The sequence below is a fragment of the Melanerpes formicivorus genome, unplaced genomic scaffold (assembly GCF_026170545.1).
Source record: "Melanerpes formicivorus ecotype bairdi unplaced genomic scaffold, bMelFor1.0.p_v2 SCAF_173, whole genome shotgun sequence".
NCBI lineage: Eukaryota > Metazoa > Chordata > Aves > Piciformes > Picidae > Melanerpes > Melanerpes formicivorus.
The window spans coordinates 178,360-204,524 of record NW_027142525.1 but is presented as its reverse complement, the minus strand read 5'-3'; the positions used below and the strand labels follow the sequence as shown (position 1 = coordinate 204,524).

The window sequence follows — 26,165 nt, the reverse complement described above, 5'->3', positions numbered from 1 at the left end:
GAGACTGTGTCCTCCTGTTCTGGTGCTGGTTGCCTGGGAGAAGAGCCCAACCCCCAGCTGGCTACAACCTCCCTTCAGGAAGTTGGAGAGAGCAAGAAGGTCTCCCCTGAGCCTCTTCTTCTCCAGGCTAAGCACCCCCAGCTCCCTCAGCTTCCCCTCATAGGGTTTGTAATGCACCTGCAGGATCTCCCTCACCTGTTTTCTTGCAGACACCTTAGAAAAACTCAGTAGATGTGTGAGTGTGGATTTCCCCCCCCCCCATAAATACAGATGTTAAAGTGTGTGCCTGATCTTTGTGGCAGTTTCTATCAGTTTTCCCAGAGGAGGTGTCAGATGTCTGTGTTTCCATGGATCTCCACTCCTAGAACCTGACACTTGCCACCTTCCAGTTGTTTGTGTTAGAGACAGTGGTGGAGGAATGACTCACTGCACATCGTGGCTCACTGCTGGGGCTCATGCCAAAGGGGGGGGATGAACTCTTGGGTAAACCTTGTCTAACCTTGGTGATTTGTTACTGTTTATTTTGCTGGCTTCCACACTCCTCCTTCTAGGCAGTTCAGTGGGAGAGAGATCCTCAGCTCTGGTCTTTGTAGTTTGAAGTTTCCCCCCTTCGTGGCCTCTTACCCTCCCATATTTCTCTGTGATGAAGAGGGATGCACAGACCTGGATGTTTTCCCCACTGGTCTGCCCTTGTCTTCCTTGAGCAGCTCTTCCAGGCCTTGCTTTTCAACTGACCCTGCAGATTCTGCCAGACAAGAACATGCATCACAGTCCTCCTCATGGATGAACTCATTGAAGGTGTTCAGGAGGAGACTTGATGGGGTGCTTGGTGCCATGGGTTAGCTGTTTGGGTGGGTTGGATTGGTTGATGGGTTGGACATGATGATCTTGAAGGTCTCTTCCAACCTGGTTTGGTTTATTCTAATAAAGGTTTATTCTATTCTAATAAACTCTTTGTTTCTCTGCTTCAGGAGAGAGACTGCTTCTCTGCCCTCATTGTTCAAAGAGTCTTTTGGCTGATAAACACCAACACAACTAAGCCTGACAGCTGGAGTGAAGGGAGAGCAAGGGAGCTGTTGACAGTCTCTCAGCTGAAACCTGTAGCATGCAACACCCCAGGCTCAATGGGCTGTGTTCTTGTGGGCAGGCACTTGAAGGTGTCCAGAGAAGGGCAAGAAAGCTGAGGAGGGGTCTGGAGCACAGCCCTGTGAGGAGAGGCTGAGGGAGCTGGGGTTGCTTAGCCTGGAGAAGAGGAGGCTCAGGGGAGACCTTCTTGCTCTCTCCAACTCCCTGAAGGGAGGTTGTAGCCAGCTGGGGGTTGGTCTCTTCTCCCAGGCAAGCAGAACAAGAGGACACAGTCTCAAGCTGTGCCAGGGGAAGTTTAGGCTGGAAGTTAGGAAGAAGTTCTTCCCAGCAAGAGAGATTGGCCTTTGGGATGTGCTGCCCAGGGAGGTGGTGGAGTCACCATCCCTGGAGGTGTTTAGGAAGAGCCTGGAATGAGGCACTTGGTGCCATGGTTTAGTTGATTAGATGGTGTTGGGTGAGAGGTTGGACTGGATGATCTCAAAGGCCTCTTCCAATCTTGTCTGGTCTATTCCATCCTCTCCTCCTCCTCCCATCCTCTCCTCCTCCTCCCATCCTCTCCTCCTCCTCCCATCCTCTCCTCCTCCTCCCATCCTCTCCTCCTCCTCCCATCCTCTCCTCCTCCTCCCATCCTCTCCTCCCCCTCCCATCCTCTCCTCTCCATTTTTGGCTTTAGCTGGTGCAGCTCCATCCTGCTTTCCTTGGCAGCAGCTCTGCCAGCGTCTGGCCACCCCAGGTGGGTAGTTCTGGGGGGGTTGGAGAGCAGCTGTTCTACAGTGATCAATTTTTTTCCTTCCCAACTGTATGGCTGAATAGATTCCTTGCATCTGGCTCATTCAGTGAGCATCTTCAAGTCCCTGCTGTGAATGAGGGAGGCACAGCTCCAGGTCACAGCTCTCTTGGCAGCCTGTACCAGCCTTGTTTGTCAGCTGTTGAATGCGGGGATGGGGCTGAGTGCTGTGCATAAGAACAGCATGAGCACTGTGGCTGGGGGCACCTCTTTGTTCTTGGGGGTGGAAATCAGCTCTGGGGGGGCAGATTTGGAAGCCTGTACCTTTGGTAAGTTGTCTGTCATTAGGGCTGACAGACTTTTGTGTAGCCCTTTGCTTGGGACATCATCAGGAGCAAGCACATTCACCTTGCTTAGCTGTCTGCTTTCCAGCCCAGAAAGCCAATCAGAGCCTGGGCTGCATCAGGAGAAGTGTGGCCAGCAGGGTAAGGGAGGTGATTCTCCCCCTCTGCTCAGCTCTGGGGAGACCCCACCTGGAGTACTGCCTCCAGTTCTGGAGCCCCTATTGCAAGAGGGATGTGGAGGTGCTGGAAGGTGTCCAGAGCAGGGCCAGGAGGATGAGCAGAGGGCTGGAGCTGCTCTGCTGTGAGGACAGACTGAAGGAGTTGGGGCTGTTCAGTCTGCAGAAGAGAAGGCTCCCAGGTGACCTCATTGTGGCCTTCCAGGATCTGAAGGGGGCTACAGGAAGGCTGGGGAGGGACTGCTCAGGATCTCAGGGAGTGATAGGACTAGGGGGAATGGAATGAAGCTGGAGGTGGGGAGATTGAGGCTGGAGGTGAGGAGGAAGTTCTTCCCCATGAGAGTGGTGAAGCCCTGGAATGGGTTGTGCAGGGAGGTGGTTGAGGCCCCAGCCCTGGAGGTGTTTAAGGCCAGGCTGGATGAGGCTCTGGCCAGGCTGATCTAGTGTGGGGTGTCCCTGCCCATGGCAGGGGGGTTGGAACTAGCTGATCCTTGTGGTCCCTTCCAACCCTGACTGATACTATGGTACCTGAAAAGAGCATGGCTTGGGGCAGGTGGTGCTGTGTGCTGTTTGTAGCCTTAGCTGGCAGCCACTCAGCATTCCTTGGGGCCTTACATTTCACTAAAGCTGGCTAAAATGCAGCAGTTCCAGTTTGTGAGGAAGCAGCACAGCCCTGTGAGGAGAGGCTGAGGGAGCTGGGGTTGCTTAGCCTGGAGAAGAGGAGGCTTAGGGGAGACCTCATTGCTGAATCACTCATAGAGAGAGTGATTGCCCATTGGAATGTGCTGCCTGGGGAGGTGGTGGAGTCACCATCACTGGAGGTGTTTAGGAGGAGCCTGGATGGGATGCTGGGTGCCATGGTTTAGTTGATTAGATGGTGCTGGGTGATAGGTTGGACTCGGTGATCTCAAAGGTCTCTTCCAACCTGGTTTATTCTGTTCTATTCTGTTCTCTCTCCAACTCCCTGAAGGGAGGTTGTAGCCAGGTGGGGGTTCGTCTCTTCTCCCAGACAACCAGAACAAGAGGCCACAGTCTCAAGCTGTGCCAGGGGAGGTTTGGGATGGATGTTAGGAGGAAATGCTTCCCAGCAAGAGAGATTGGCCATTGGGATGTGCTGCCCAGGGAGGTGGTGGAGTCACTGTCACTGGAGATGTTCAGGTGGAGCCTGGATGAGGCACTTGGTGCCATGGTTTAGTTGATCAGATGGTGTTGGTTGAGAGGTTGGACTTGATGATCTCAAAGGCCTTTTCCAACCTGGTTCATTCCATTCCATTCCATTCCATTCCATTCCATTCCATTCCATTCCATTCCATTCCATTCCATTCCATTCCATTCCATTATTCCATCCCATCCCATCCCATCCCATTCCTCATTCTGACATCCTCACTGATTTCTTCTTTGTGCTCTTTGTGAGGGTTGTGTTCTCCCATCTGTCATCCACCTTCTTTTTCTTGCTCTGGAAGGGGCCCTGAAAGGTGTTGCTGCTGCCGCCTCTCATTGCATTCTTAGGTATAGCAGCTCAGATCTGGGAGCTTTCAGAAGCCCACTGCTGCTCCTGGGTGGTTAACTCAAGCTGGATTGATTGGTTCTGGGCTCCAGAAGGCTCCCAGTGCAGGTCTTTGGTGGCTGAGAGGTCCCTGGCACATTGTTCACCTTTCTCCTTGCCCAGTGGTGCAGTGCAGGGTTTTTCATGCTCTCCTAGATGGCACTACCAGGAGAGCCACTTCCCCCTCAGTGGTCATGGTGTGCTCTGTAGCCCTGGCTGGCCCTGAGCTCTCTGACATAGAATCACCCAAGGTGGAAGGGACCTCTTAAAGCCATCCAGTCCACACCCCCTGCAGTGAGCAGGGACATCCTCATCTAGGTCATCTCCCTTGCTTTCCAGGTGGAACCAAGTGTGCAGCCCCTGGGACCTGCCTCTGAAGGACATGAGAATTTCCCTCCCAAAAATGCAGTAAGAGGCCCAGAGAGCAGCCCCCAGATCCAGCAGCTGGTGAGTTGTGAGCTTGGCTTTGGGTGAGGGAGTGCTCTGCCTTTTATACCCTGGGCAATCCAGGGGGAGGTTTTGGGGCCTTGCACTTCAAGAGTGGGCAGCTGTCTGCATGCAGGGTGGGGGTGGGTGGCAGCTCCTGGTTACAGGGGCTGGCAGGGGAAGGTCTCACACTCAGATGAGAGGGGAAACAAGCCAGTAGGTTGTGTGCTGTGTTTGCTTTGGTCTTGTTTGAACTGGGAGCAGCCAGGAGTGACCTGGGACAGATGTTGTCTCAGGAATGTGTCCCTTGTGAATCATCCCAGCAAACTAGGACAGTTCACAGTGAGGTTTAGCAGCTCTTAGCTGGCTGAGGAACCAAGAGTGGCAGCAGATAACTGCAGATAAAGGCATGTAACCCTCAGAGGATGTCTGCTGTCTGTTAGATGTCATTTGGATTAGACTGGGGGGCTAAGATAGCACAGCTGGTGTTGCAAGCTGCATATTCCAGCTGAACATCTGTGCAAAGGGCAAACAAGAGGCCTCTGGCTGCAGGGGCTGGAAAGCTTGGGGAAGAGAGGGGTAGCTGTTCCCCTGGAAGGAGCCCCTTGCTTTTACTGCCTTTTGCTTTCTCTCTTGGTTATGTTGGGCCACAAAGAGGTTTCCTGAAGAGAGTAAAACCAGCTAGTGATGGCAGTGGGGCTGAGAAGCTGGGCTTGGGTTTCTGGATGCATTTGACCAGCCTGGGCTTGCTGATGTGCCTCTGCTCCTTCCATGCAGGAGTCTGAGCTCAAGAGGAAGCGCAAAAAATGTGAAAACCTTGAGCATGAAGTGAGGAAAAAGCATAAAAGATGCAAAGAGCTGGTGAGTGCTCCTGTGGCCTGCTCTGGGCAGCGCTGGCAGAGAATGAGCTGAGCTGGAAGGGGCCTCCAAAGGTCACCCTTCAGTGCACCCTCAGCAGGTTTGCTGATGACACCAAGCTGTGTGGTGCAGCAGACACAGGCTGGAGGGAAGGGAGGCCATCCAGAGGGACCTGGGCAGGCTGGAGAGGTGGGCACAAGCCAACCTCAGGAGGTTCAACAAGACCAAGGGCAGGGTCCTGCAGCTGGCTGGAGGCAATCCCAGGCACAAATCCAGGCTGGGCAGGGACTGGCTGGAAAGCAGCCCTGAGGAGAGAGCCTTGGGGGTGCTGGGGGAGGAGAAGCTCACCAGGAGCTCTCAGTGTGCACTTGCAGCCCACAAAGCCAATCAGATCCTGGGCTGCAGCAGGAGAAGTGTGGCCAGCAGGGCAAGGGAGGTGATTCTCCCCCTCTGCTCAGCTCTGCTGAGACCCCACCTGGAGTACTGCCTCCAGTTCTGGAGCCCCTATTGCAAGAGGGATCTGGAGGTGCTGGAAGGTGTCCAGAGAAGGGCCAGGAGGATGATCAGAGGGCTGGAGCTGCTCTGCTGTGAGGACAGACTGAAGGAGTTGGGGCTGTTCAGTCTGGAGAAGAGAAGGCTCTGAGGTGACCTCATTGTGGCCTTCCAGGATCTGAAGGGGGCTACAGGAAGGCTGGGGAGGGACTGCTCAGGATCTCAGGTAGTGATAGGACTAGGGGGAATGGAATGAAGCTGGAGGTGGAGAGATTGAGGCTGGAGGTGAGGAGGAAGTTCTTCCCCATGAGAGTGGTGAAGCCCTAGAATGGGTTGTGCAGGGAGGTGGTTGGGGCCCTGTCCCTGGAGGTGTTTGCACCCAGGCTGGCTGAGGCTGTGGCCAGGCTGATCTAGTGTGGGGTGTCCCTGCCCATGGCAGGGGGGTTGGAACAAGCTGATCCTTGTGGTCCCTTCCAACCCTGACTGATACTGTGATCATCTTGAAGGTCCCTTCCAACCTAACCCATGCTATGAATCACTGAGTCAAACCACCAACCCAGCTCCAGGGGATGGGGACTCCACCACCTCCCTGGGCAGCCTGGGCCAGTCCCTGACCACTCTTTCAAGAAAGAAATGTTTCCTGATCTCCAACCTAAGCCTGCCTTGGTGCAGCTTGAGGCCATCTCCTCAAATCCTTGTGGGTGGAGATGCTGTACTAGACAGCAGCATGTAGAGAATAGAATAGAATAGACCAGGTTGGAAGAGACCTTCAAGATCATCGTGTCCAACCTATCATCCAACACCACCCAACCAACAAAACCATGCAACCAAGCACCCTGTCAAGTCTCCACTGACACTGGAGCTGTGAAGCAGGCAAGGAAATGCCTTCCTTGGTCTGGGCCTTCCATACATGGCAAAAGCAACTGAAGAGATCATCTGGCACAGGGCTGCTATCTGCTTGAGCAGTGCTGCATGCTGGGGCTTCCACCCTTCAGGCAGCATCCCCTCAGCAACCTGCACCATCAGCCACCCAGTGGAGCTGCTCTGCAGGCTTGATTGCATAGTATCATAGTATCAGTCAGGGTTGGAAGGGACAAGGATCAGCTAGTTCCAACCCCCCTGCCATGGGCAGGAACACCCCACACTAGATCAGCCTGGCCAGAGCCTCATCCAGCCTGGGTGCAAACACCTCCAGGGATGGGGCCTCGACCACCTCCCTGCACAACCCATTCCAGGGCTTCACCACTCTCATGGGGAAGAATCTCCCCACCTCCAGCTTCATTCCATTCCCCCTAGTCCTATCACTCCCTGAGATCCTGAGCAGTCCCTCCCCAGCCTTTCTGTAGCCCCCTTCAGATCCTGGAAGGCCACAATGAGGTCACCTGGGAGCCTTCTCTTCTGCAGACTGAACAGCCCCAACTCCTTCAGTCTGTCCTCATAGGAGAGGTGTTCCAGCCCTCTGATTTGGGGGGGGGGGGGGTGGGGGTGGGTGTCAGCTGTGGGCCCTGGTGTGGTAACAGCAAGCTCTTTCTGGACAGGAGATCCAGCTGCAGGAGGTGCAGAGTGAAAATGCACGCCTGGCAGAAGAGAACTTGCAGCTGAACGAGAAGGCTGGCTGGGCAGGGCAGGTAAGGAGCAGTGTCTGGGGCAGAGGGAGCTTCTGCTAAAGCAGAGCTTGCCACCATGCTGGGCTTTTGGTTTGCCAGCTGACACCACTGTGGTGTGTCCATCTCTCTACCTCTCTGTCCTGTGTACCCCACAGAATCATAGAACTGTCAGGGTTGGAAGGGACCTCAAGGCTCAGCCAGTCCCAACCCCCCTGCCATGGCCAGGGACACCTCACACCACAGCAGGTTGCTCACAGCCACCTCCAGCCTGGCTGCAAACACCTCCAGGGATGAGGTTTCCACCACCTCCCTGGGCAACCTGTGCCAGGCTCTCACCACCCTCATGGGCAACAACTTCTTCCTCACATCCAATCCCAATCTCCCCACTTCCGGTTTTGCTCCATTCCCCCCAGTCCTATCCCTCCCTGATGTCCTAAAAAGCCCCTCCCCATATGTCATTTGCCCAGGGAGGTGGTGGAGTCCCCATCACTGGAGGTGTTTAAGAAGAGCCTGGATGAGGCACTTTGTGCCATGGTTTAGTTGATCAGATGGTGTTGGGTGAGAGGTTGGACTTGGTGATCTCAAAGGTCTTTTCCAACCTGGTTAATTTCCCTCCTTTTTCTCACTCCTTTTTCACCCTCCTTCTTCTCCCTCCTTCTTCTCCCTCCTTCTTCTCCCTCCTTCTTCTCCCTCCTTCTTCTCCCTCCTTCTTCTCCCTCCTTCTTCTCCCTCCTTCTTCTCCCTCCTTCTTCTCCCTCCTTCTTCTCCCTCCTTCTTCTCCCTCCTTCTTCTCCCTCCTTCTTCTCCCTCCTTCTTCTCCCTCCTTCTTCTCCCTCCTTCTTCTCCCTCCTTCTTCTCCCTCCTTCTTCTCCCTCCTTCTTCTCCCTCCTTCTTCTCCCTCCTTCTTCTCCCTCCTTCTTCTCCCTCCTTCTTCTCCCTCCTTCTTCTCCCTCCTTCTTCTCCCTCCTTCTTCTCCCTCCTTCTTCTCCCTCGAGAGGAGATGAGTCTGGATGGGAGAAGTAGCACAAAGAAAGCCTGTAGGACTCATCCAAATGCCTCCTGGCTTTGGTGTCGGTCCAAGCAGAGAGCAGGGCTGAGAAACAACCTAGAGGGATACAGAAATCCACTGTCCTGCATTAATTAGGCAAGGAATAGCTTTGGCTACCTGTGCTCATGAAAGCTTTTCTCCTCAGGTTGAATCTGAGAATGCTGACCTGAAGCTGCAGGTTGTTTTGGTCACCAAGGAGCGGGATTCAGTAATTCAGACGAACCAAGGACTCCAAACCAAGCTGGAGAATCTAGAGCAGGTGCTGAAGGTCAGTAAGAGCCACACAACACTTAGTGCTGTTTCTGGATGGCATGTGAGGAAGGGAGGCCATTTCTCCACCTCTCTGCTCTGGTGCTCTGCTGTGCTGTGTCCAGTGCTGGCGCCTCCAGCGAAATGAGGACGTGGAGCTGTTGGAGAGGGTCCAGAGGAGGCCATGAAGATGATCAGAGGGCTGGAGAACCTCTCCTTGTGGGGAAAGGCTGAGAGAGTTGAGGCTGTTCAGCATGGAGAAGAAAAGGGAGACCTTAGAGCAGTCTTCCAGTAGCTGAAGTGGGCTACAGGAGAGCTGGGGAGGGTCTTTTGGCAAGGGTGTAGAGTGCCAGGATGAGGGACAATGGCTTTGAGCTGGAAGAGGGGAGATTGAGACTGGAGATGAGGAAGAAATTCTTGACAGTGAGTGTGGGGAGACACTGGAACAGGTTTCCCAGTGGATGCCCTGAAGGTGTTCAAAGCCAGGTTGGATGAGGCCTTGAGCAACCTGAGCTAGTGTGAGGTGTCCCTGCCCACGGCCAGGGGGGTTGGAACTGGCTGATTTTTGAGGTCCCTTCCAACCCAAACCATTCTATGAGGCTGTGTTGCCTGTTTGCTGCTTTTTTTCAGTCCATTCTTCTGTATGTATCTGTGCTTCCATTGGGAATCCTGCTGCACTGGGACCCTGGGGTGTGACCTGCCAAAGTGAAGGGAGGTGCTTGAGCCAGGCTGGGTGGGCAGGGCGATAAGGTGACCCTCGCTGAGGGAAGGATGTCATTAGCTGTGTTGCTGTGGCTTGTGGTCAGAGTTTCTTCCTTCCCCCTCTCTTTACTGCTGACATGAAGTGCAGGCCCTGTTTTGGCAGGCCTGGGGCCAGTGTTTCAGGACTGTCCCCTTTCAGCTGTCTGTGACTTGTTCTGCAGCACATGAGAAATGTGGCTGAGCGCCGGCAGCAGCTGGAACTGGAGCACAAGGAGGCCCTGCTAGTGCTGCAGGAGAAGCAGGAGGAGGTCAGGCGCTTGCAGCAGGTAGGAGAGAATGGAAATCTCCCCTCTCTGAATCCCTAGGAAGTGATGGGAGTCCTGCTGGTTTATGTCTATTAACACCTGAGGGCTGGGTGTCAGGTGGAGGGGGCCAAGCTCCATTGGGTGATCAGACAAGGAGCAGTGGATACGAACTTCACCACAGAAGGTTTCAGCTCAACATGAGGAGAAAGTTCTTTACAGTGAGGGTGACAGAGCCCTGGAGCAGGCTGCCCAGAGAGGTTGTGGAGTCTCCTCCTCTGGAGACTCAAAACCCACCTGGATGCACTCCTGTGCAGACTACCCTGGGTGGTGCTGCTCTGGCAGGGGGGGTTGGACTGGATGACCTCTGGAGGTCCCTTCCAACCTCTAATGTCCTGTGGGACTGTGCTCCTTTGGTTCCTTGGGTGGAAGGAGGAGGTACAGAGTCACAGAATCACCAAGGTTGGAAGAGACCTCCAAGATCATCAAGTCCAACCTGTCACCCAACACCTCCTGACTAACCCATGGCTCCAAGTGCCACATCCAATCCCCTCTTGAACCCCTCCAGGGATGGGGACTCCACCACCTCCCTGGGCAGCACATACTGGTGAGATTCAGGACAAAGCAAACCAAGGAAGGGTGACTGCACCTAGGAGAGCTCTGGTACCTGAGCCAAGTGGAGGGCTTTGCTCATGAGTGGCAGTTCTGATCTCACTGCTCTTTGTCCAAAGACTGTTAAAATCTAGCCCAGTGCTTTAAACCAAGGTGCTGCTGCCAATAGAAGTGAACTTGGGGAGGCTGCTTTCTTATTTCCCCCCATTATTTATTTCTTCCTAGGCACAGGCAGAGGCAAAAAGAGAACATGAAGGAGCAGTGCAGCTTCTGGAGGTAAGACAGAGGAAAATAAGGTGGATTGGGGGCTGTGGATTTGGTGTCTCTTGCTCTTACTGTCAGCTTTCCTGAAGCCCTGGGTTCTGTTGGCTCTTGGTAAGTTGCAGAGGGTTGGAGCTGTGAAGAAGTTGTGCTGGTGGAGCAGTCTCTGGGGTCAGAGTTTTCAGGGGTTAAATCCTGGCCTGCTTAGTCCTCAGGTAGGTTCCTTCATTCAGACTGATGTGCCCAACAACTCCTGGTCAGGGATATGTTCAGTAGCCAACCTCAGCTCTGCCTGCTCCACTTTGCAGAGCCACCAGCAGGAAGGAAGAGTACTGGCAGCCATGTGGTTTGAGATGTGTGATTCTGTGCTTTTGGTTAGGGGAAGAAGAGGAGAAATGGGGCCTTTACCTGAGCATAAGGAGTGGGAAGCTTGAGGCAGCTCCCTTGTTTGCTAGGCTGGAACCAGCTGCCATCCACCCAGAGCATGCTTGGCCATGGTGGCAGCCAGCTGAGTGCTGCAGCCTGGCAGATGTGATGAGCTGGGAGACCTAATAGAGAGCTTCCAGTAGCTGAAGGGGGACTACAAGAAGGCTGCAGAGAGACTGTTCACAAAGGGCTGTGGTGCTAGGACACGGGGCAGTGGCTGGTGCAACTTGCTGATGTGGTTTTATATCTCTCTTTGCTTCTCTTCTTGCTCCCAGAGTACTTTGGATTGCATGCAGGTACTGCTATAATCCTGTCAAACAGGACACTTCTCTCCTCCTGTCCTGGCTTTGACAGCTGCTTGATGTCCTTGTTGGAAGTATACTCTGGAAAAGGTTGCAAGAGTGTCACCTCCAAGGGATAAAAGCCATTAAAGGAGCTACCATGATCAGTTTGGTGGAGCAGCTGCTTTGCTGTTTAAATGCTTTGCTTTCTCAACCAGTTAGATGTAGACATATAGAATAGAATAGAGTAGAATAAACCAGGTTGGAAAAGACCTCAGAGATCATCAAGTCCAACCTATCACCCAACACCATCTGATCAACTAAACCATGGCACCAAGTGCCACATCTAGGCTCTTCCTAAACACCTCCAGGGATGTGGGCTCCTGGGCAGCACATCCCAATGGCCAATCTCTCTTGCTGGGAAGAACTTTCTCCTCACCTCCAGCCTAAACCTCCCCTGGCACAGCTTGAGACTGTGTCCTCTTGTTCTGGTGCTGGTGGCCTGGGAGAAGAGACCAACCCCCACCTGGCTACAGCCTCCCTTCAGGGAGTTGGAGAGAGCAATGAGGTCACCTCTGAGCCTCCTCTTCTGCAGGCTAAGCAACCCCAGCTCCCTCAGCCTCTCCTCACAGGGCTGTGCTCCAGACCCCTCCCCAGCTTTCTTGCCCTTCTCTGGACACCTTCCAGCAGCTCAACATCTTTCCTAGCCTGAGGAGCCCAGAGCTGGACACAGGACTCAAGGTGTGGCCTAAGCAGTGCTGAGCACAGGGCACAAGGACTTCCCTGCTCCTGCTGGCCACACTCTTCCTGCTGCAGGCCAGGATGCCCTTGGCCTTCTTGGCTACCTGGGCACACTGCTGGCTCATGTTCAGCTACTGTCAGCCACTACCCCCCAGGTCCCTCTCTGCCTGGCTGCTCTTGGCCACTCTGCCCCCAGCCTGTAGCACTGCCTGGGGTTGTTGTGACTTCTGGAGATGTCACTTTAATGCTCCAATAAACATGCAAAACCTTTTCAGTCCTTTTGTTTCCAAGGCATATTTGTCTTTAGCTTATTTGACCTGGTCTCCTGCAGGGCTTGGGTAGGATATTGAGCTTTAAACTCAGTATTTGAGGGAGGAGAGAAGAGAAGGCTCTGAGGAGACCTAATTGTGGCCTTCCAGGATCTGAAAGGGGCTCCAAGAAAGCTGGGGAGGGACTTTTGAGGGTGTCAGGGAGGGATAGGAATGGAACAATACTAGAAGTGGGGAGATTGAGATTGGCTGTGAGGAAGAAGTTGTTCCCCAGGAGGGTGATGAGAGCCTGGCACAGGTTGCCCAGGGAGGTGGTGGAAGCCTCCTGCCTGGAGGTGTTTGCAGCCAGGCTGGATGTGGCTGTAAGCAACCTGCTGCAGTGTGAGGTGTCCCTGGCCGTGGCAGGGGGGTTGGGACTGGCTGATCCTTGAGCTCCCTTCCAACCCTGACAATTCTCTGACTCCCAGCTGAGTCCCAGTCAGTCTCCTCCTTGCTGTGCCTGAGGTTTTCACAGGTGCTCTAGCTGTGGAGCTGCCAGTTCCTGATGCCCATCCCTGGGCAGTGCACACCTCTGGTGTGGTTCTTGGAGTCTGAATCCACTGGAAAGATGCAGCAAAGGCAAAAGCTGTTTGCAGCCTCAGTGGGGTGGGGTTTGGTCCAGCTCTGTGCCTCACCTTGTGTCTCTCTCCTGCCAGGCTCGGGTGAAGGATCTGGAAGACCAATGCCGCAGTCAGAGCGAGCAGTTCAGCCTCCTGTCCCAGGAACTCCAACAATTCCGCCTTCAGACAGGGAAAATCGACCTGCTCACCTCTACCCTGGTGACTTCTGAGCTTCCTCATGCTCTCTGCAGCTCTTCCCCCCAGCCCCACTGGCAGAAGGGTAATTGCTGGGGATGACCTGTGGGTGCTTTGGCAAATGATTGGCTGTTTGTGGCAGTGGAATGGAGTGGAGTGGAGGAGAGGAGAGGTTCGGAGAGGAGAGGTTCGGAGAGGTTGGAAGAGACCTTCAAGATCATCAAGTCCAACCTATCATCCAATACCATCTAATCAACTAAACCATGCAACCAAGCACCCTGTCAAGTCTCCTCCTAAACACCTCCCTGGGCAGCACATTCCAAAGGGCAACCACTCTGTGTAGAATTTCCTCCTAACTTCCAGCCTAAACCTCCCTTGGCACAGCTTGAGACTGTGTCCTCTTGTTCTGGTGCTGCTTGCCTGGCAGAAGAGACCAACCCCCACCTGGCTACAACCTCCCTGCAGGGAGTTGGAGAGAGCAAGAAGGTCTCCCCTGAGCCTCCTCTTCTCCAGGCTAAGCAACCCCAGCTCCCTCAGCCTCTCCTCACAGGGCTGTGCTCCAGACCCCTCCCCAGCTTTCTTGCCCTTCTCTGGACACCTTCCAGCATCTCAACATCTTTCCTAACCTGAGGAGCCCAGAACTGGACACAGGACTCAAGGTGTGGCCTAACCAGTACTGAGCACAGGGCACAAGGACTTCCCTGCTCCTGCTGGCCACACTCTTCCTGATGCAGGCCAGGATGCCCTTGGCCTTCTTGGCCACCTGGGTACACTGCTGGCTCATGTTCAGCAGCTGTCAACCAGCACCCCCAGGTCCCTTTCTGCCTGTCTGCTCTCAGCCACTCTGCCCCCAGCCTGTAGCTCTGCCTGGGGTTGTTGGGGGCAATGTGCAGCTCCTGGCACTTGGATGTGTTCAATCTCCTGCCCTTGGCCTCTGCCCATCTGCCCAGCCTGTCGAGGTGGGCAGGGCTAAGGGCATAACACAATAAGGGAATAAGGGAAATAACACAATTGTCCAGTGACATTTTGGGCTCTCTTTCTCTCTTGTAAATACCTTTGGTTCATGCTGTAGTCAGAGAGAGAAGTGGACATTTCTCTGAGCCAAGAGGGCCCAGAGTGTGCAGTTTGTTGCAGCGTTAAGTGAGAGACCTGAGCTGCTCTGAAGGCAGTTTGCTCACTGTGATGCTCACTGCTGACCTTGTCTTCTGCCTGTGGCTAAAAGTGATGAGCAGCTTCTTGTCTTGCAGAATCCCCTGCTCCTGCATTCCTTGCTCACCAGAGCACAAAGAAGGCTCACAATGAAGAGGCTGATGAGTTGGAGTCCTCACAGCTGGTGCCTGATGCCGCCGCTGGCTCCCCAGGTGCTGCTCCCAGCTCTCAGAAGCAAGCCAAGAAACTGGAATCTCAGTCAAACTCCTCCAAATCAGAATCCATGCAGAACAGCCCCAAATCCTGCCCAACCCCAGAGGTCAGTATGGGGATCCCCTCTGCAGCCTCTGCTTTCTAGCCACCAGGGGGTAAAGGCCTTGCTGAGAGCTCCAGTAATGCTGAGAGCACCTCCTGGCTGCCTGAAGGAAATGGGGGGGGGGAGAAAAACACCAGAGGAAAGCTGCAGGAATAAAATGAAAAGGCCTCAGATGCTCATACCTGTATCTGAAGCACTCATCTGAACACATTGCTGTGCTCCAGGGAGGAAGCAACTGGGTAGAACAGAGTGCTGGGAGCCTGGAGAAGGGAATGGAGTGGGGGTGTCAGGCAGGGGGGAAGTGTGGAGAAGCTCTGGCTGAGCTTCCTTGTGACATCTCAGCTACCACTCACACACACAAAAGCTGCTGATGTATTTTGAGCATGCTGAGGAGCTGTGGCCAGACTATTTTTGGTCTTGAGCTGTGGATGAAAGGGCTCAAACTCCTTTGCTGATGATTTTTTGGGTATTAAAATTTTACTTGGTGGCAGGATCCTTGAAAAGCTGCAGAGGTAGTGCTAGCAGAGGGATGAGGTTAAGAGGCTTTGCTTCTGGGTGCCAGTGAGATCTCCAAGATCATTGTTGCTTCTCCTCCTAGGAGCTCTTAGGTAGTGCTGCAGAATCATACAATTGTCAGGGCTGGAAGGGACCTCAAGGCTCAGCCAGTCCCAACCCCCCTGCCATGGGCACCTCACACCACAGCAGGGTGCTCACAGCCACCTCCAGCCTGGCTGCAAACACCTCCAGGCAGGAGGCTTCCACCACCTCCCTGGGCAACCTGTGCCAGGCTCTCACCACCCTCATGGGCAGCAACTTCTTCCTCACATCCAATCTCAATCTCCCCACTTCTAGCTTTGCTCCATCCCCCCGAGTCCTATCACTCCCTGACACCCTCAAAAGTCCCTCCCCAGCTTTCTTGGAGCCCCCTGCAGATCCTGGAAGGCCACAATGAGGTCTCCTCGGAGCCTTCTCTTCTCCAGACTGCACAACCCCAACTCCCTCAGTCTATCCTCACAGCAGAGCAGCTCCAGCCCGCTGCTCATCCTCCTGGCCCTACTCTGGACACCTTCCAGCACCTCCAGACCCTTCCTGGCACAGAGGCTCCAGAACTGGACACAGTGCTCCAGCTGTGGTCTCAGCAGAGTTCATTTCAGCAGCCATTAATTGTCCCTGCTGTACATAGAGTCATGGAAAGCTTTGGTTTGGAAGGGACCTGAAATACCATTTAATTCCAGCTCCCCTCACCATGGGCAAGAACACCTCACACTAGACCTGGAGTCTCTATAACTTCTCCAGGCAACCTGTTCCAATGCCTCCCCACCCTCCTGGGGAAGCATTTCCTCCTGATGTCTAATCCACATCAAGCTTCTTCCAGTTTGAAGCCATTCCCCCCTTGTCCTGTCACTGCATCACTTGATGTGACTGTGACACCTTAGGGTGAAGCAGTGCTGTGAGTGGGGCTGGGTGTGGTGGCATGGCAGGCAACTTGCCCTTGCTGGTCCTGGCTTTGCATAGGATCATAGAATCAATAAGGGTGGAAAAGACCTCAGAGGTCATCAAGTCCAACCTCTCACCCAACACCTCATGAATACTAAACCATGGCTGTAATTGCCACATCCAATCCCCTCTTGAACACCTCCAGGATGGGGACTCCATCACCTCCCTGGGCAGCACATCCCAATGGCCAACAACTCTCTCTGGGAAAGAGCTGAGATTCTAAGTTCTTTCAGAATGAAGATCTCCCACCTTAGTGGAAACCTGTCCCAAGGCTGCATCACTCACCTGGGCAAGAAGTATTTCCTAATGTCTGACTGGAACCCCTGAAGCTGCAGCTTGGAGCTGTTGCCACGAGGATGAGCAGAGGGCTGGAGCTGTGAGGACAGACTGAGGGAGTTGGGGCTGTTCAGTCTGCAGAAGAGAAGGCTCCCAGGTGACCTCATTGTGGCCTTCCAAGATCTGAAGGGGGCTCCAAGAAAGCTGGGGAGGGACTGCTCAGGATCTCAGGCAGTGATAGGACTAGGGGGAATGGAATGAAGCTGGAGGTGGGGAGATGCAGGCTGGAGGTGAGGAGGAAGTTCTTCCCCATGAGAGTGGTGAAGCCCTGGAATGGGTTGTGCAGGGAGGTGGTTGAGGCCTCAGCCCTGGAGGTGTTTAAGCCCAGGCTGGATGAGGCTCTGGGCAGCCTGATGCTAGTGTGGGGTGTCCCTGCCCATGGCAGGGGGGTTGGAGCTAGATGATCCTTGTGGTCCCTTCCAATCCTGACTGATTCTATGATACTAATTCTTCACCTTCAAATCCATTCTTCCCCATGAGCCTTATCCCAGAGGCCAGGGCACTTGTTCACTGATGTTTGGACCATTAGAATGTTCCTTTACTTTGCTTTGGGCACTATCAAATCCTTCATCTTTCATGTTTTCAGGTGGACACTGCAAGTGAGATGGAAGAGCTGGATGTTGACAGCATCTCCCTGATGCCAGAGGCAGGCAGCCAAGGCCCTGCGAAGCTCCAGGTGTTCTTAGCTCGCTACAGGTACTGCCTCACCTCTTGTGACCTGGGAGCTTGTCTCATGGTTGTCTGCTTCACACTCCTCTCTAGGATTCACCACAGTTAGAAGTGGATGTTGGGTTGTATCTTACTCCTCCAAGTCACTTCTTGGGATGAAGGGAGATTGTAGCCAGGTGAGGGTTGGTGTCTTCTCCCAGGCTAGCAGCACCAGAACAAGAGGACACAGTCTCAAGCTGTGCCAGGGGAAGTTTAGGCTGGAGGTTAGGAAGAAGTTCTTCCCAGACAGAGAGATTGGCCCTTGGGATGTGCTGCCCAGGGAGGTGGTGGAGTCACCATCCCTGGAGGTGTTTAGGAAGAGCCTGGATGAGGCACTTGGATCCATGGTTTAGCTGGCAGCTCTGGGCTCCCCAGCTTAGGAGGGACAGGGATCTGCTGGAGAGAGTCCAAGGGAGGGCTGCAAGGATGCTGAAGGGACTGCAGCACTGCCTGGGGAGGAGAGGCTGAGAGCCCTGGGGCTGTTCAGTCTGGAGAGGAGAAGGCTGAGAGGGATCTGATCAATGTCTATCAATATCTGAGGGCTGGGGGTCAGGAGGGAGGGGACAGGCACAGGCCCTGCTCGGCTGCTCCTTGGGATAGGACAAAAAGCAATGGATGGAAGCTGCAGCACAGGAGGTTCCACCTCGGCACAAGGAGGAACTTCTTCCCTGTGAAGCTCCCAGAGCCCTGGAGCAGGCTGCCCAGACAGGTTGTGGAGTCTCCTTCTCTGGAGCCTTTCCAGCCCCATCTGGATGTGTTCCTGTGTGACCTGTGCTGGATTCCCTGCTCCTGCTCTGGCAGGGGGGTTGGACTGGATGATCTCTTTGGGTCCCTTCCAGCCCCTGCCCTCCTGTGAGCCTGGGTTCCTGTGAAAGCTCCTCCACAAAGTAAGTCTTCATTTTGTGACTATTTCAGCTACAATCCTTTTGATGGACCCAATGAAAATCCTGAGGCAGAGCTTCCACTGACTGCTGGAGAATATATCTACATCTATGGAGACATGGATGAAGATGGATTCTTTGAAGGTGTGTTTTAGTAGGGGGGGGGGGGGGGGGGGGAAGGAAAAAAAGGTGACTGAAATGCTGTGGAGATTTGATCTCAAAACCAAGATACAAACAGAACAAGAGAGGAATTCAGTGCATTTTGAAACCTCAAGGTAAAGGTTTCCTGCCCAGAGTTGGTTAGTCAGAAGGAGGGGCAGGTCCCACTGGAAAATGTTTGTACTTATGTCAGGATTGTAGAGCCACAGGTTTGCTGTGGTTGGAGAAGACCTCTAAGCTCACTGAACCCAGGTATCAATTCAGTTAGGTTTAAACATGAAGTCCTGGGCTGGTGGCCCTGGAGGCATTTAAAAGACTTGCAGATCTGGTGCTGAGGGACATGGCTTAGTGGCAGCCTGGCAGTTCTGGGTTGGGCTTGATGATCTTAAAGGTCTTTTCCAACCAAAATGATTCTGGATTCTGTGATTTCAGAGGGAATTTTGCCCCTGTGTTCAGCAGAGCTCTGGGTTTCATCCCCATATGGTCCCTCCCTAGGCATGGAGGGAGAGTCAGGAGGCAGAGCAGAGCAGGACAGAGCAGAGCAGAGCAGGACAGGACAGAGCAGAGCAGGACAGAGCAGAGCAGGACAGAGCAGAGCAGAGCAAGACAGAGCACAGCAGGGCAGAGCAGAGCAGAGCAGGACAGAGCACAGCAGGGCAGGGCAGAGCAGGGCAGGGCAGAGCAGAGCAGGGCAGAGCAGAGCAGGGCAGAGCAGAGCAGAGCAGGACAGAGCAGAGCAGGACAGAGCAGAGCAGGACAGAGCAGGAGAGAGCAGAGCAGGACAGGACAGAGCAGGAGAGAGCAGAGCAGGAGAGCAGAGCAGAGCAGGACAGAGCAGGAGAGAGCAGAGCAGAGCAGGACAGAACAGAGCAGAGCAGAGCAGGACAGAACAGAGCAGAGCAGAGTAGGACAAGAACAGAGCAGAGCAGAACAGAGCAGAGTAGAGTAGGACAGAACAGAGCAGAGTAGAGCAGAATTAATCAGGTTGGAAGAGACCTTTGAGATCATCAAGACCAACCTCTCACCCAACACCATCTAATCAGCTAAACAATGGCACCAAGTGCCTCATCCAGTCTCATCCTAAACACCCCCAGTGATGGTGACTCTACCACCTCCCTGGGCAGCACATCCCAATGGCCAACCATTGGACTTGATGATCTCTGAGGTCCATTCCAACCTGGCTGACTCTCTGAATAACCTCCCGGCGAGTTTCTTTCATCCCTGCCTGCAGTGCAGTTGTGACCTAGCCCAGAGTGGTGTTCAGAGCTGGGTTGGGAGGCTGCATGGGAGGTGCAGCGGTAACAGGTGTCCTGCTCTTTGCTTAGGGGAGCTGATGGACGGCCGCCGAGGGCTGGTCCCCTCCAATTTCGTTGAGAGAGTCTCAGATGACGACCTGATGACGCTGCCGCCTTCCGAGCTCAACGACCTCACCCCTAGCTCTTACCAGGAGAGAAGCTTGGTCAGTGCGAGCACCAGCAGTGGAGAGAAGAGCGATTTCTCCCTTGAAGAGAGCAGCATCAGCCCGCTGGCCGGCAGGGCGGAGGGAGGGCAGGAGGAGCCCGTCAGTCACACAGCAGTGCCTTACCCGCGGAAACTGACTGTGATCAAGCAGCTCGCCCGGAGCATAGTGGTGGGCTGGGAGCCCCCGCTGCTGCCGGCCGGCTGCCCGGAGGTGCAGAGCTACAACATCTACGTGGACGAGGAGCTGCGCCAGAGCGTGCGGAGCGGCCCGCAGCCCAAGGCGGTGATCGAGAAGCTGGAGCTGCGGAGCAGGACCTACCGCCTGTCGGTGCAGGCGGTGACGGAGCGCGGCGGCTCCGACAGGCTGCGCTGCACGCTGCTGGTGGGGCCGGGGGCGCCCGGCGCGGCGCCCACCGGCCTGCAGGTCAGGAGCGTCGCCGCCACCTCGGCGGAGCTCACCTGGCTGCCCTGCAGCAGCAACTACAGCCACGCCGTCTTCCTCAACGGGGAGCAGTGGGACCTGACCAAGCCCGGCGTCTACTGGTACAGCTTCCGCAGCCTGCAGCCCAGCACGCAGTACGTGGCCAAGCTGGAGGCCCGGCCCCCGCAGGCGCCTTGGGAGGAGGGCCCAGAGGGGCAGGAGAACAGCTCAGCTGTGATTCACTTCACTACCCCGCTAGCAGGTATCAGGGCAGTCAAGCCCCTTGTGGTGGGTTGAAATTTCCTTGAGTCCTGTGTCCAGTTCTGGGCTCCTCAGGTTAGGAAAGATGTTGAGATGCTGGAAGGTGTCCAGAGAAGGGCAAGAAAGCTGGGGAGGGGTCTGGAGCACAGCCCTGTGAGGAGAGGCTGAGGGAGCTGGGATTGCTTAGCCTGGAGAAGAGGAGGCTCAGGGGAGACCTCCTTGCTCTCTCCAACTCCCTGCAGGGAGGTTGTAGCCAGGTGGGGGTTGGTCTCTTCTCCCAGGCAAGCAGCACCAGAACAAGAGGACACAGTCTCAAGCTGTGCCAGGGGAGGTTTAGGCTGGAGGTGGGGAGAAAGTTCTTCCCAGAGAGAGTTGTTAGCCATTGGGATGTGCTGCCCAGGGAGGTGGTGGAGTCCCCATCCCTGGAGGCGTTCAAGAGGGGACTGGACGTGGCACTTAGTGCCATGGTTTGGTTATTCATGAGGTGTTGGGTGATAGGTTGGACTTGATGATCTCTGAGGTCTTTTCCAACCTTACTGATTCTATGATTTTATACAATTAACAAACAACACAAGAGGAGGAGGTTCTTCACCATGAGAGTGGTGAAACCCTGAAATGGGTTGTCCAGGGAGGTGGTTGAGGCCCTGTCCCTGGAGGTGTTTCAGCCCAGGCTGGACGAGGCTCTGGCCAGGCTGATCTAGTGGGGGGTGTCCCTGCCCATGGCAGGGGGGTTGGAACTAGATGATCCTTGTGGTCCCTTCCAACCCTGAATGATACTATGATACTAAGAATCCTCCTGGTCAGAGACCAGGAGAGCTGTCTCTCTGCTCCCCCTTCCCCAACCCCTGTCCCAAAGGGAGAAAGGAGCAGAGGAAAAGTAGCTGGTAGGCTTCACCAAGACAATACAGCCAAGGTCAAGCAGAGAAGAGAAGCCCCCAGGAGCAGCCTCACAGCAGATCCTAACAATGGAATGGCTTAGAATTGTCTTCATTTTCCTTTTTTACCCCCAACAGTGATTTGTTTTATCTTTTTTTGTCTACTTTCCTGCTCCAGATCTGTAACAAAACTTTTAAAGGCATAGCCTAGACCTACCGCACCCCTTGCTGGTGTGCTTGAGGTGCTCGGAGAGCTGGCTCCGTTGCTGCAGGCCCTTGGGGCCAAGGGAAGCGAAGGGTTGGTTAGGTGCCAGGGCCTGAGGTGCTGGACTGTTCTGTCTTAATGTTTTGGGGGTCTGGTTGTTTTTTGGTTTCTTTTTGGTTTGTTTTCCCCTCCCTCTGTTGTTAAAATGCCTTCTCTTTTGGTTTGTCTTGCTGTGGGGAGACATCCCCCCTGCTGATTCGAGCAGCGTGCCTCTCGGGGCATGGATGAGCTCTGTTTTGCCATGACCTTGCTGTGAGGCTTACTGCATCTTGGCCTCAGCTGCTTTGGCAAAGTTCTGGTTCCTGTGCCTCCAAGCTTCCCCAGAACAAGAGCAGCTCCTTTGCTCTGGTTCTGCCTAGCAGCCCCCCAAGGCTGGCTTGGCTGTCCTAGTGCAGGGCCGGCTCTGGTGTGGGAGCGTTCTCTTCGATGCTAACTTTACGCCATAGTCAGGCAAACAAGAGGTCTTACTGTTGGTCTGTCTCTCTGCTGGTCTCTCACAGGCACACCTGATGCTCCTTTGGATGTCCAGGTAGAAGCTGGTCCCTCACCAGGTATCCTGGTCATCAGCTGGTTGCCTGTCACCATTGATGCTGAAGGATCTTCCAACGGGGTTCGGGTCACAGGTTACGCCGTCTACGCGGATGGACAGAAGGTACTGTGCTGGCAGTGCCAGGCTGCTGCCAGGGCTGAGGGGTGCCTGCAGGCTGCTGCAGGGGCAGAGCCTCAGCACCTGGAAAGCTTGGGCCAGTAAGCATGCTATGAGTGCCATTCCTTGGTCTGGAAAGGAGTGATAGCACCAGTACAGGTTAGGAGGCGATCTGCGGGAGAGCAGCCCTGTGGAGAAGGAGCTGGGAGTGCTGGTGGGCAGCAAGTTCTGCATGGGTCAGCAGTGTGCCCTGGGGGCCAAGAAGGCCAATGGGGTCCTGGGGGCATTCAGAGGAGCGTGGCCAGCAGAGCCAGGGAGGTTGTCTTCCCCCTCTACTCTGCCCTGGTGAGACCACACCTGGAATATTGCATCCAGTTCTGGGCTCCCCAGTTCAGGAGCTGGAGAGAGGCCAAGGGAGGGCTGCAAGGATGCTGAAGGGACTGCAGCACTGCCTGGGGAGGAGAGGCTGAGAGCCCTGGGGGTGTTCAGCCTGGAGAGAAGACTGAGAGGGGATTTAATAAATGTCTATCAATATCTGAGGGCTGGGGGGCAGGAGGGAGGGGACAGGGACAGGCTCTGCTCAGCTGCACCCTGGGGTAGGACAAGGGGCAATGGATATCATCTCCAGCCCAGGAGGTTCCACCTCAACATGAGAAGGAAATTCTTCCCTGTGAGGCTCCCAGAGCCCTGGAGCAGGCTGCCCAGAGAGGTTGTGGAGTCTCCTTCTCTGGAGAATGGCAGGGGAGTTGAACTGGATGATCTTTAAGGTCCTTTCCAACCCAACTCATTCTATGGTCACTGGTGTCACTGGGCACTAGCTTGATCCTTGGGAAAGCAATGAATGCAATGAGCCCACAGGACATGGACAGAGTACAAGTGCACAACCTTGCCACCATTTGGGGCTTGTTTCTGGACTATGAAGGGTGAGGTGAGGTGCTCCAGTGCTTTCCTCAATTAGGGGCAGGCAAAGAGAGAGGTGTGCAAACCCCTCAGGGGTCAGGATGAATACTGACAAAGAATCTCCAAGGCTATTCCATAGTCAAAGTGTCCTGTGGTCTTCTGCACAGGTGATATTGGCCATGGGAGGGGCAAACCCCAGCTCTTTGGAGGAGCACAGCTCAAATCTGAGCAGTGCTGTCTGGAGTGGTTGCTCTTTTCTCATGGAAATGGTTTTTGCCCCACACAGGTCAAAAAAGAAAGGAGGAGTCTGGAAGGGGAGGCAAAAAACCAGAAAAGAAACCAGATAGGAGCAGATGTTGGTCAGTTAGAGGGCAGGAGAGCTCTGCAGAGGGACCTTGACCGACTGGACAGATGGGCAGAATCCAACAGGATGGCATTCAACATGTCCAAGTGCCAGGTGCTGCACTGTGGCTATGGCAATCCCATGCAGAGCTACAGGCTGGGGTCAGAGTGGCTGAGAGCAGCCAGGCAGAGAGGGACCTGGGGGTGCTGATTGACAGCTGCCTAAACATGAGGCAGCAGTGTGCCCAGGTGGCCAAGAAGGCCAAGGGCATCCTGGCCTGCATCAGGAAGAGTGTGGCCAGCAGGAGCAGGGAAGTCCTTGTGCCCTGTGCTCAGCACTGCTTAGGCCACACCTTGAGTCCTGTGTCCAGTTCTGGGCTCCTCAGGTTAGGAAAGAGGTTGAGCTGCTGGAAGGTGTCCAGAGAAGGGCAACAAAGCTGGGGAGAGGCCTTGAGCACAGCCCTGTGAGGAGAGGCTGAGGGAGCTGGGGTTGTTTAGCCTGGAGAAGAGGAGGCTCAGGGATGACCTCATTGCCCTCTACAACTCCCTGAAAGGTGGCTGTAGCCAGGTGGGGGTTGGTCTCTTCTCCCAGGCAAGTAGCACCAGAATAAGAGGACACAGTCTCAAGCTGTGCCAGGGGAGGTTTAGACTTGAGGTGAGGAGAAAGTTCTTCACTGAGAGAGTCATTAGCCATTGGAATGTGCTGCCCAGGGAGGTGGTGGAGTCCCCATCCCTGGAGGTGTTCAAGAGGGGATTGGATGTGGCACTTGGAGCCATGGTCTAGTCATGGGGTCTGTGGTGACAGGTTGGACTCGATGATCCTCGAGGTCTCTTCCAACCTTAGTTATACTGTGAGACTGTGATAGGCTTTGAAAGCCCAGGGAACAAGAGGTTAAAATCTGGGGAGGAGAGAGTATCCAGTTCCTCAGCTGGTTGTGGTAACAATGCCTCTTCCCTGATGCTGTGCAGCCCTGCACTGGAGAGCCTCGGGATCCGTGCTCAGCTCCAAGGTCAGCAGCTGTGGCTCTCGGCACCACCGGTAATCACTCCCTCTTTGTTTGGCTTGCAGGCAATAGAAGTGACTTCCCCAACGGCTGGGAGTGTGCTGGTGGACCTGTCCCAGCTCCAGATGTTCCAGGTGTGCCGGGAGGTGTCTGTGAGGACGATGTCTCTCTACGGGGAGTCGGTGGATTCGGTTCCAGCTCAGATTTCCTCGGGCTTCCTGCGAGCCTCTCAGCGCCCTGCCCCCGCACACTCGGCTCCCTCTGCCGCTCTGACCTCTAGGCTGCCCCGGGGAGAAGCCAGGGGCCCTCTGCCTGCACGCAGCCCAGCCCCACGCCTGCCCAGGCAGCAAGTTCCCTCTGGAAGCTCAGATGCCAAACTGCCTGATCCCTCCTCCGGCCGCCGCGGCTCGGCACCCCTGCTGCCGGAGAAAGCCTCCTCGCCGCCGCACCTCTCCTCGCCGCCGCACCTCTCCTCTCCCACTGCTTCCTCGGTGCAGCCTGTAGGCACTGCCCCACAGGGACTGGATGCTGCACAAGACCAGAAATGCCTGACTGTGCCCCCTCAGCAAGCTGGCAGCACAGTGCCCCCCGGGCAGGGCATGGAGCCTTCAAGGGAGGCGGAACTGCAAGGCCTGGGCAAAGGGCTGAAGGTGCAGGTGAGTGCTTACATCTCCTGCCCAGTGCCCTCTGCACCACCTGTGTGGGCAGAGTGGCTGGTAAATGCCTGGTAGGAAAGGAGCTGGGGGTGTTGGTTGACAGCAGCTGAACATGAGCCAGCAAATCATCCTTCTTGCTTGAGATCACAGAATCACAGAATCAGGCAGGTTGGAAAAGACCTCAGAGATCATCCAGTCCAACCTGTCACCCAACACCATCTAATCAACTAAACCATGGCACCAAGTGCCTCATCCAGTCTTACTTTAAACACTTACAGTCATGGTGACTCCACCACCTCCCTGGGCAGCACATCTAAGTAGCCAATCACTCTTTCCAGCCCAAACCTCCCCTGGTGCAGCTTGAGACTGTATCCTCTTGTTCTGCTGCTGCTTGCCTGGGAGAAGAGACCAACCCCCACCTGGCTACAACCTCCCTTCAGGGAGTTGGAGAGAGCAAGAAGGTCTCCCCTGAGCCTCCTCCAGGCTCCCTCAGCCTCTCCTCACAGGGCTGTGCTCCAGACCCCTCCCCAGCTTTCTTGCCCTTCTCTGGACACCTTCCAGCAAGTCAACATCTTTCCTAAACTGAGGAGCCCAGAACTGGACACAGGACTCAAGGTGTGGCCTAACCACTGCAGTGTACAGGGGCAGAATGACCTCCTGTTCCTGCTGGCCACACTGTTCCTGATGCAGGCCAGGATGCCACTGGCCATTCAAGTCCCTTAATCATCCTCATAGGCTCTGTTGGATTCTCTCCAGTGGCTCCCCACATGTCAGCAGCCCAGAGCACGTGGTGTTCATGGCAGAGAGTTTGGGGTGGTAAAGGCTGCTTTTGCTGCCCAAGTGTTGTGTGATATCTCCCCCGGGGGGGGGGTCATGCTTTGTCAGCACCTTTTGTTGCTTTGTTTCCCAGATGGAGCAGTCTGTAACCAAAGCAGCAGAGCTGGAAAGCTCACCTCACAGTAGTCTGAAGATGCCTGTGGAGACCTGCCATGCATGCTCTGTGGAAGAGTCACCAGAAGGCCCCAGTGCTGATAGAGAGAAAGAGGCAAAGGAGAAGCACTTGAGCCCAGAGCCTCTGCCCTCCCCCAGGCAGGCTGAGGGCTTGGAGGGCACCTTCCACGACTCAAGCACGGGTGGGAGCAGCTGCCAGGACTTCCTGAAGTTGTCTGCTGGCAAGGAGGTGATAAAAGAAATGTCCAGAGTGAAAAGAGAGGTTTGTTTGACCTTGGTTGAATGTCTCTGCCCGTGGAGGGATGTGGCTTGTGTTTGGCGCTGAGGTTTTGCAGCCGTAGGCAGCAGGCTCTGGAGCCTCTGTGTGTGTGTGCTGCACTGGGTGCTGCC

At 54.9% G+C, this 26,165-nt stretch overlaps 1 protein-coding gene across 1 annotated transcript in view; it reads left to right on the top strand.

The window, feature by feature from the left end:
* Positions 1-26,165, top strand: part of TSPOAP1 (TSPO associated protein 1) — an 83,783-nt gene that overhangs the window by 34,170 nt on the left and 23,448 nt on the right. The window contains 15 exon segments of the mRNA XM_068169210.1: positions 4,219-4,326; positions 5,083-5,166; positions 7,194-7,283; positions 8,456-8,578; positions 9,483-9,587; positions 10,401-10,451; positions 11,138-11,158; positions 12,849-13,032; positions 14,195-14,415; positions 16,832-16,941; positions 17,869-17,978; positions 19,319-20,137; positions 21,777-21,928; positions 24,234-24,824; positions 25,735-26,037. Coding sequence (XP_068025311.1) covers positions 4,219-4,326; positions 5,083-5,166; positions 7,194-7,283; positions 8,456-8,578; positions 9,483-9,587; positions 10,401-10,451; positions 11,138-11,158; positions 12,849-13,032; positions 14,195-14,415; positions 16,832-16,941; positions 17,869-17,978; positions 19,319-20,137; positions 21,777-21,928; positions 24,234-24,824; positions 25,735-26,037 — 3,072 coding nt within the window.